The 10,412-nt window shown below is 44.0% G+C and overlaps 1 protein-coding gene across 1 annotated transcript in view; it reads left to right on the plus strand.

Moving 5' to 3' along the window:
• The window catches only part of LOC306925719 (transcriptional repressor p66-beta-like), a 31,318-nt gene extending 21,275 nt beyond the window's left edge, over positions 1-10,043 (plus strand). Inside the window, exons 8-10 of the mRNA XM_079504744.1 lie at positions 4,451-4,537; positions 5,695-6,103; positions 8,433-10,043. Coding sequence (XP_079360870.1) covers positions 4,451-4,537; positions 5,695-6,103; positions 8,433-8,569 — 633 coding nt within the window. The 3' untranslated portion in view covers positions 8,570-10,043. The remainder of the gene's footprint in view (positions 1-4,450; positions 4,538-5,694; positions 6,104-8,432) is intronic.
• The last annotated feature ends 369 nt before the right edge of the window (positions 10,044-10,412 follow it).

Genomic DNA, 10,412 nt, shown 5'->3' on the forward strand with positions numbered 1-10,412 from the left:
AGACGAAAATCGACACGAATAGCTGAATATAGGAGGGGCTAGCGGCCCTCGAAAATATTCCACATTTGTCACTTTTTTTTTTTACAAGCTTTTAGATCGGCTATTTCCAAATAGCCTAGTCGCTTCTTTTCGGGCTTGTTTTCATAGAACTCCCCCCCCCCTTATTTCTCTCACGCAATCTGGCAACAGTGGTCATTTCCCTGTCGCCATAGTAACAACAGCCTGACCTGTATATCGATGGTGTTGCCATGCAGGGATACAGTGTTGTTGTTCTCAGCCAAAGCTAATCAATACGAGAGAGCAAAACCATTAATACAAACACGCACAGGAACACTGAACCCAGCTTGACGGGAGTCAACTCCTCTTGCTCTTTTCTGAACCGGTCAAAGAGGGGGGGGGGGGGCAACCGTTAATCAAACTAATGCAGTGGGTTTTCAACCAGTGCAGGGACGTGCACACATAGACATCAAAGGGGGCTTCAGCCCCTGCCCTTTTACCCGTCCTGTAAAACAACTGCCCTCTCCAGACCACGAATGCAGCGTTTACTACACGGTGAATGAAATGCAAATGCCCTCCTCTCCTTTCCATGCCATACCATACCGGAAGGCAGCATTCAGGAGAAATGTTATTTTTTCCCCGAAGTCTCCTGAACTAATTTGTTTCGAAATCCATGTCGTATACAGCGCATCTCCAGTAGATAAAGAGTGCTGGGTTGCGCCCCGGAAATTGCTGATCTACAAGCTCTCGACGTGTCGCAGCGCGACGCGTTATGAGCTTGTAGATCTGCTATTTTCGCTATTTTGGGCCAAAAGTGCCCTCTTATGGGATTTCAGCCCCTGCCCCTCTAACACTCTCTGCACGTGCCTGAGCACCAGTGGTCCTTGATGGGGTTCCAGGTGGTCCACCAGCTAAAATGTGGAGAGTTGTTAACCAAATGGTCGGACCCATATGGATCTTTAACTCTTGAGAGTGTAACATGAAACCAAATGGAAACCGTACGGTTCCATTTGGTGTTTTTGGCCAGAAAGGGATTTCTTTTCACCAGAGGAAACATATTCTCTATGGGCCAATTCTCTGGGCAATATCGGTAGAAGGCGCAGTGGAGTAACTAAAAGTATTTTTTTCCCGGTGGAAACAAAATCCCCTTTTGGCCAAAAAGTACAGTGTGGTGGGGGGCTCAAAGTGCGTCCACTGAGGAAAGTAGGCTTTCTAATGACACGACCCGCCTTTGTTTTGGTGAGTAGCAAAAACGTTATTTTTATTTACGCTAAAGAGGAGAGGCTGGTCTGCATTCATGCGAGCGGCGGAAGTTGAAAGTAACATATCTCTAAATAAAACGCATTAGAGCTATGGACCAGAGCTATCTCTCCTAATGGTACCAACATCAGCATGGAATTGTGGTCAAAATCTTATCCAACGATAACAAAATATTCTTTAGTTCTTGGGTCTGCGAGGCTAAATCTCGAGGCTATGAATTGGTGTTTCTGTGGCTCAAATGCTGAATAAAATGGACCCTGATGTGAAAAGGGTTGAAAACCACAGAACTAACGTAGCAGTCACGCCAAAGCAGTGGTTTTCAACCTTTTTCATATCAAGGCCCATTATTGTTTTCAGCATTTGAGCTGCGGACCACCATGAGATGTAGACTTGCTGACCCAAAACTAAAGAATGTTGTTATCGTTGGATAAGAGTTTGACCACAATTCCAAGTAGACTCCTTATAAATTGAGTAATGCTTAAAGGGACACTTCACCCTTATAAAAATATATGTTAATGATGTTTAGAAGATTTAGAACACTTTCCTGGGGGTCTTTATGTGTGTAATTTGTGGTTTTAGACATTTTATATTTTAGCAGTGAGCCCAGTGTCTCTGATGTCGTGGACAGTGGGCTCACTTACTTCCTGGACTACAATTCCCATAATGCGTTGGTGCACTGCTCCTCCTTGTGGATAGGGGGAGGCCTGTCTTACTGAGACAACATGTAGTCCAGGAAGTAAGTGAGCCCAGTGTAGCCTGGCTAATAAGCCAGACCGAATCAGCCGTTGGCAAAAGAAAATTGCCTGCCGGCGGATTACCACGACAGTGTGATTTGAGTCTGGCTTATTAGCCAGGCTAAGCCCAGTGTCCATGACATCAGAAACACTGGGCTCACTGCTAAAATCTAAAATATCTAAAACCACATATTACACACATAAAGACCCCCAGGAAAGTGTTCTAAATCTTCTAAACGTCATTAACATATATTTTTTGGCCAAAAGAGTGAAGTGTCCCTTTAAATCCAAGCCAAGGAACGACAGGTTACGTTTTAAGCACTATAACCCCCTGTGCCAGGACGTTTTATTTATTTATTTATTTTTACTTTTTTTTCAATACTTTTTTTTTTTTAACAATAGAAACGCTTGCACCAGGTCTGCGTTTCTATTGTAGTGTACTGGCATGGGTTGTGTTTAACAATGACTTAACTCTTCAGAGCGTAAAATGAAACCTTTTCAAATCATTGTATGCTCTCAAGAGTTAAAGAACTAATAAGGATCCATTTGGTTATAATAACTACCCCACCATTTAGCTGGGGACCACCTGGAACCCTCCCCAAGGACCACCGGTTGAAAACCTCTGCACCAAAGCATCAAAAGAAGGCAGATCCGATCCACAAGCTCGTATCTCTGAGCTCTTATACCGTATCTCTGCTACTCTCGCTAGCAGGGACGCAGTGGCGTGCACAGATAGACACTAGGGGGTGCTAGGGCATTCACTTCTAGTCATTTGTACTAGTTGACTAGTTGCCTAGTTTACTAGTCGACTAGTCGACTAGTTGTTTAACTACCTATTATGTAAAAAATAAAATAAATTAAAAAAATTAACTTTTTTTAAATTGTTTTGAAATAAATATTTGTACATTGAAAAACTGTGTACATGGTGACTATAACTATAATCTACCTGATCTTGAGGCCTACAAAATCGGGGGAACCCCCCCCCCCCCCCCCTCTTTTTTTTTTTTTTCTTATATACTAGTCAACTAGTACCAACAAGGTTGACTAGTGGATTTACTAGTCAACTAGTAAACTAGTCGACTAGTTGCTTAATGCCCTAGGGTGCTAGAGCACCCCCTGCCCTTTTGGCAATGTGCCCTTAAAAAAAAGAAAGAAAAAAAAACTTTTTTTCTTTTTTTTGTACAGTGTACACTGTACAGTATGTGGACCATTGTGACATTGATCAATTCTTAATAAAAAGCTTCTAATATATTATTTAGTCCCCAGAATCTATAAATCCCACACTATTTAGGCAACCGGCCGGTTCCACGCGCTGCACAAGGTGCCCTTTTTTTCCTTGAGCACCTGCCCCTCTAAATGTCTGTGCACGCCCCTGCAGGGACGTGCACACATAGACATCAAAGGGGGGCTTCAGCCCCTGCCCTTTTACCCGTCCTGTAAAACAACTGCCCTCTCCAGACCACGAATGCAGCATTTACTATATGGTGAAAGAGATGCAAAAATGCCACTCCTTTCCTTTCCATGCCATTCCGGAAGGCAGCATTCAGGAGAATTGCTTTTTTTCCCCGAAATCTCCTGAACTTGAACGCAGCATTTTGGCGTTGAACAAATTTGTTTCTAAATCCATGTCGTTACACCTGCATCTCCAGTAGATAAAGAGTGCTGGGTTGCGACCCGAAAATAGCTGATCTACAAGCTCTCCCCAAGGACCACCGGTGGAAAACCTCTGCACCAAAGCATCAAAAGAAGGCAGATCCGATCCACAAGCTCGTATCTCTGAGCTCTTATACCGTATCTCTGCTACTCTCGCTAGCAGGGACGCAGTGGCGTGCACAGATAGACACTAGGGGGTGCTAGGGCATTCACTTCTAGTCATTTTTACTAGTTGACTAGTTGCCTAGTTTACTAGTCGACTAGTTGTTTAACTACCTATTATGTAAAAAATAAAATAAATTAAAAAAATAAACTTTTTTGAATTGTTTTGAAATAAATATTTGTACATTGAAAAACTGTGTACATGGTGACTATAACTATAATCTACCTGATCTTGAGGCCTACAAAATCGGGGGAACCCCCCCCCCCCTCTTTTTTTTTTTGTTCTTATATACTAGTCAACTAGTACCAACAAGGTTGACTAGTGGATTTACTAGTCAACTAGTAAACTAGTCGACTAGTTGCTTAATGCCCTAGGGTGCTAGAGCACCCCCTGCCCTTTTGGCAAAAAAAAACAAAAAAAGAAAGAAAAAAAAAAGAGTGCTGGGTTGCGACCCGAAAATAGCTGATCTACAAGCTCTCAACGCGTCGCAGCGCGACGCGTTGTGAGCTTGTAGATCTGCTATTTTCGCTATTTTTGCCTCTCTAACGCTTTGAGACGTGATGCCCTCAGCTGTCAAATGTTTACCTAAAATGTACCGATTTACCCAATATTGTCAAATGTTTGTGTTGCGTGTGTTTAACAGGAAATAGAACAGAGGATGCAGATGTCCAGCAGCTCCGCCCACACGCCTCCTAGTGGCAGCAAAGATGCACTGCGACAACACAGACAGGTACGCGCGCGCATGCACACACACACACACACACACACATGCACACACACACACATCAACGTGTTGTTAGCTTGTTACCAAAGCACACTCTGTGCTAATTAATAGTATAGCTGAGCAAATACCTTTATTAACCCCGTCTGTGTCACCCCGTCTGTGATTTATCTATCAACAATGACCACTCAGTCAGACTCATACATTATCCCGGCTTACTGTACATAACTCAGGCTTGAAGCTGCACTAGGTAACTTTCCTCTTCTAACCCCTCGTGGATTTGACCAGAAACAGGACTGTGTCAAAGGTCATGACTCAAGCCCAGGCGGTGGCGTAACCGTCTGGGCACCCGACTGGTAATCCAGTCGCAGTGTGCCGCGGGTTCGACTCCCGAGCCCGACACGGCCTTTACTGCATGTCTTCCCCCATCTCTCTCCCGTTTCCTGTCAGCCTACTGTCTGTCCCTTCAAAAACCAATAAAAGGCGTAAGCCGCAAAAAATAAAAATCTTAAAAAAATAAAAAATAAAGTCATGACTCATGTTGGACGAGCTCCCGTCCACTAAAATGAAGTCCGTTTGCCTGATCCCATGTGAATGCAGCATTAATCAGAGCAAAAAATTTATTTGTTTCTGTCGGACAGTAACAAAATGTCTTTGAAATCCTATGAGTTAATGAGTTTTCCGAAAAAAACGTTGCTACAGTATATACATTTATATATATATATTTTAATGTGTTTAAAGAGCATCTGCTAAATCGCCTACATTGTAAATTGACTTTGTTCTAACACTTTTTAATCTGCTCTGAAGAAGGCTCTGCCGAAACCGAGGTTAATTATATAAGGTTAGGAAGCGAAGACCGTACGGTGGACTCCATCATGTCGCTCCATGGAAGGAAAGAAACATGCGCAATTGAGACCAGGAAGTTGTACATGCCCAAATCTGTGCATGGAGCATGGAGTCCACCGTACGGTCTTCGCTTCCTAACCTTATTTCATTAACCTTGGCCGAAACAAACCTTTGTTCTCAAACAAACATGATAAATTGCAACTGGCCCAGTCTTGCATCTTTTATTGATGAGTGCCGCTTTTTCCACTTAATTGTAAATTGACTGTCTGTCTGTTTTCTGTGTGTCCGTCCGTCCGTCCGTCCGTCCCTGGGCATTGCAGCACCAGACCTCCCACCCCCAGAGCGGAGTCCAACAGAGAGGAGGGTCCGGGTCGGTGTCGGGGTCTGCCTTCTCCCACCAGTCCTCCCACCAGGTGTCCTCCCACCAGGTGTCCTCCCACCAGGTGTCCTCCCACCAGTCCACCCACCAGTCCTCCCACTCCTCCCAGTTCTCCATGAGCGCCGGCCTGATGAGTCTCCAGCAGGCCAGCAAACACAGCAGCAGCCCGCTGGGCAGCAGCGCGGGAGGACACAGCCGCTCACACCACCATCAGCAGCAGCACCATCAACAACAGCAACAACAGCAGCAGCAGCAGCAGCAGCAGCAACATCACCACCACCAACAGCAACAACAGCAACACCACCAACACCACCACCATGACAGCCGCAGAAACATCTACAGCCTGCCTGGTGAGGAATATAGACTAGTTTCTGAAACTTATTAGCATTTTGGTCCCGGGGGGATAGTCTTGCATGGGTGGCCAGCAGTGGTGGAAAGTAACTAAGTACTTTTACTGAAGTACTGTACTTAAGTACAATTTTGAGGTATTTGTACTTTACTTGAGTATTTCCAATACTTTTACTTCTACTCCACTACATCTCAGAGCCAAAATGTGTACTTTTACTCCACTACAAGTATTTGAAAAGTTTGGTTACTGTAGTTACTTTGGTGATTTTAATTATTTTGATTAGAAAACATACATACCACTTCAACCCTATACATTTCGGCTATTTGAAAATAGCCGATCTACAAGCTCGTTGCGACGCATTGTGAGCTTGTAGATCTGCTATTTTCAATAGATTTTCTACACATTTTGAACTTGTGAAATGGCACATTCTGCACAATGAGTACTTCTACTTTTAGTACTTTAAGTATATTTTGATGCCGATACTTTTGTACTTTTACTCAAGTACATTTTCAATTCCGTACTTTTACTTGTAACGAAGTAGTTCTAAATTGCAGTATTGGTACTTTTACTTAAGTAAAACAATTGAGTACTTTTTCCACCACTGGTGGCCAGACTGTTTCCTCTTTCGAATGCTTCCGTCACACAGTCTGGAGCAACGGAGGCTCTGATCATGAGTAAAGTGGAAGTGGAGCCTCCTCCCGAGGCTGAGCTCACACCTTTAATGCAATTCTGGTGAGGGGAGGGGTGTTTCGACTGCGCCCCTCCCCCTCACACAACACAATGTTGTGTCAAACCATGTGACCTCGATTGGAAATACATTGGGCGGCCATGACACAACACAACAAGCATCCAACGAGCACGAGAATTGCATTAAAGGTGTGAGCTCAGCCCAAGTCCCCACTTCCGTTTGGTCTTTACAGTCGCGCAAATTCATCCTAATATAAATAGAAATAATCTAAACATATATAGCTTGCAAAAATAGGCTCTAAAGATATTTTAAAATATATATATTTTGTGAACGGAAATTACAAACCGATTACTCTGATCTTGGGAGGTGTAGTTCCAGACTATATAGTATTCAGAGATTATTGTGGAATAGTTCTGGGACCAGCTAGCTCTGGTCCAGAGTGTTGGTTCTGGGACCAGCTAGCTCTGGTCCAGAGTGTTGGTTCTGGGACCAGCTAGCTAGCTGGTCCCAGAACTAGTCTCGTGTAGCCAGACAACTATTCCACAATAATCTCCGAATACTATATAGTCTGGAACTACACCTCCCAAGATCAGAGTAGTTTGTCATTTCCGTTCACAAAATATATATATTTTAAAATATCTTTAGAGCTTATTTTTGCAAGCTATATATGTTTAGTTCCGTTCACAAAATATATATTTTAAAATATCTTTAGAGCTTATTTTTGCAAGCTATATATGTTAAGTTCCGTTCACAAAATATATATTTTAAAATATCTTTAGAGCTTATTTTAGCTTTATTTAGAGCTTACCTCATTCTGCTTTTTTTTCCTTTTTTTTTTTCTTTTTTACAATACTGTGTTTTCGCTTATCCTCTTTTCAATACAGTAGCAAATTAATGAAAACTATTTTTCTAATCAATTCTCTTACAATGATCCTGTATTTATTTATTTTAAAATTAGGCTATTTTTTTGGGGGCGTTGAACAAGGAAGGGGGGTTTAACTCGATTGTGCGCTCGGCTGTTTGCGTCGCAATTCATTTTTTTAAATTACATTTGGTGATTGTAATTGTCCCCAGTTTGAATCAGATATGAAAGTGGGTAAATATATTAAAGGACCACCTCACCACTTTTCAACATCTCTTCATATAATTGGTCCTCACTAATGTTCATGATAAAAAAACCTGATGTTTCCTACTCAGTCTGTCTCTCATAGGAGGGCTTTGGGCAGTTCGGACACCTGTCCACCAGTGACATCATCATTAGGCAGATTTTTTTTTAAACAAGATTTGTTTTAAAATATATTTGGATTTGTATTATCGTGAGAACGATGGCTTCAACTTTTGCATTGCAACTTTTCAGGAAAAGAAAGCCTGCCGTTTCTATTAGCTTGGATTCACCATCGACGATGTCACTGGTGGACGGGTTTCTGAACTGCCCACAGCCCTCCTATGAGACACAGACCGAGTAGAAAAAAATTGCGCCATTTTTTCATGATTAGTAGTGAGGACCTATGATATGAAGATAGGTTGAAAAGTGGTGAAGTGGTCCTTTAATGTACCACGTCTGGCAGACATTATTTTAAACCTCTCCCCCCCCCCCTCCCGTCTCTCTCTCTCTCTCTCTCTCTCTCTCCGTGTCCTCCAGGCATGTCTCTGGGCTACCTGAATCCAGCCAGTCTGGCCTCTCCCAAGTCCTCCAGCCTCGCCGACCGACAGAGAGAGTACCTCCTGGACATGATCCCGCCCCGCTCTATATCCCAGTCTCTGACTGGTCAGAAATAAATAAGAACCCCTCCCTCCCTCCGCCCCCCTCTCTACTGTAAACCCACAGTCTCTAGACTGGTCATAAACCCCCCTCCCCCCCAACCCCCTTCCAAAACCCTTCTCTTTACAGCTACATTGTGATTGTCTCCGATTTGCTCACATATAAAGAACCCTTCTCCCTCGACGACCATAGCATGTTTGCTATCAAAAACCGGAACCCTTTCTGAAAAGGATATGTTCTGAATGGAAAAACACAACAACAGAGCTTGTAAGGTTGTTGTTGTTGTTGACAAGCAAGTCCTGAACTCCCCAACCTTCCAATAACACTCCTCCACTCACCAGCAGCATGTGATGATCGCACACACACACACACACACACACACACACACACACACACACACACACACACACACACACAAACAGTGGTGGTGGTGGTCGGTCAACAAACTGGTGGAGCAAAAATGAGAACCATGATGTGAGACTTGGGTTTTTTTTCTTTTTTGTGCGTTTGTCTTATAAAGGCAGTGGTTCTCAAAAAAACGTTTAAAAAAATGTTACGGCATGGCTTATAAAGGGGCCGCGTACAGTACGTACGGGCTTAGGGGCCGACGAACCAAATGGCCGCCCCCCTTCCCCCCCAACCCCGTAACGTACGGGTTCCATTTTGGTTCCATTATTTGCACGCTCTCGGGAGTTACGGACCTGTAAGGTTCCGTTTGGTCCCCGACTATCAGTTTACCCCCCCCCCCCCCCCCTACTTTGAGAACCACGGGTCCACGGGTACGGTCACTCATCTGCTGTCAGAAGCGGCTGTAAGCCAACGCGGGGGTCAGGGGTTTGCGGGGGCAAGGTGCCGCCCGCTTTCCCCCCCCCCCTGGGGGTGTGTTGTGTAGTTCGTTTGACTTGGAACGGCCCGGAAAACACGCGTTTGGCTCACTGGAAGATGTGTCCAAGCAAGCAAAAAATGCCTTCCACAAGTAGGGGTCACAACCACAAACTTATTATTACCCTATTATTAGATTGGAAGCCACCCCAACGCTTTCGGGCGCGCCGAATCGTCATAACGCGGCAAAGAAGACACTCCAGCCCCTCCTCCCGCGTGCTCCCATAGGATGGAAGTGAACGTGGACACCGACCTGCTTCTGAAGCATCTCTTCGCTGTCGGGGCAATGAAACCTCTTAATCTCCTTGATTTCACTTTTTTGTGTTTTGTGTCGTAAACGGACGAACGCGCCTATACTTCGTCACACTACAGCTAAGTGGTTTTCAACCCCATTTTCATATCAAGAGCCCCATTATTTTAATTCAGCATTTGAGCCACGGATCGAACCACCATTTGATGAGATTTATTAGCCTCTGTTGTCGTTTGGATACGATCGTGTCCACACAATTCCATGCTTTTTTGGCAAATGTTGATCAAAATAACAATTCTTCTACATTCTCTAATTTTGTAGACTTTGTATACATTAAGTTTAACAATAATTTAACTCTTGGAGAGCGTAAAATGAACACCAAATGGACCCGGGTATACGGGTCCATTTGGTGTTCATTTTACGCTCTCAAGAGTTAAAGATCTAATACGGGTCCATTTGGTTACCAACTCTCCATCATTTAGCTGGGGACCAGGGGTTATATTTTATTATACTTTTACTGTCCATTTCGCTGGGGACCACCTGGAACCTGGAACCCCCCCCTCCCCCTCCCCCTCGCGTCCACAGTTCGCAGATCCACAAGCTCGAGACGCAGAGCGAAGCGACACATTTTGGGCTTGTCGATCTGCTACTTTTGACGCTTCTGAAGTCGAATCCTGAAAAGTTACACTTTTGGACATTATGAGGTTTCCACCCCGACAGGGACGATA

This window comes from Electrona antarctica, assembly GCF_951216825.1.
Source record: "Electrona antarctica genome assembly, chromosome: 6".
Taxonomy (NCBI): Eukaryota; Metazoa; Chordata; class Actinopteri; order Myctophiformes; family Myctophidae; genus Electrona; species Electrona antarctica.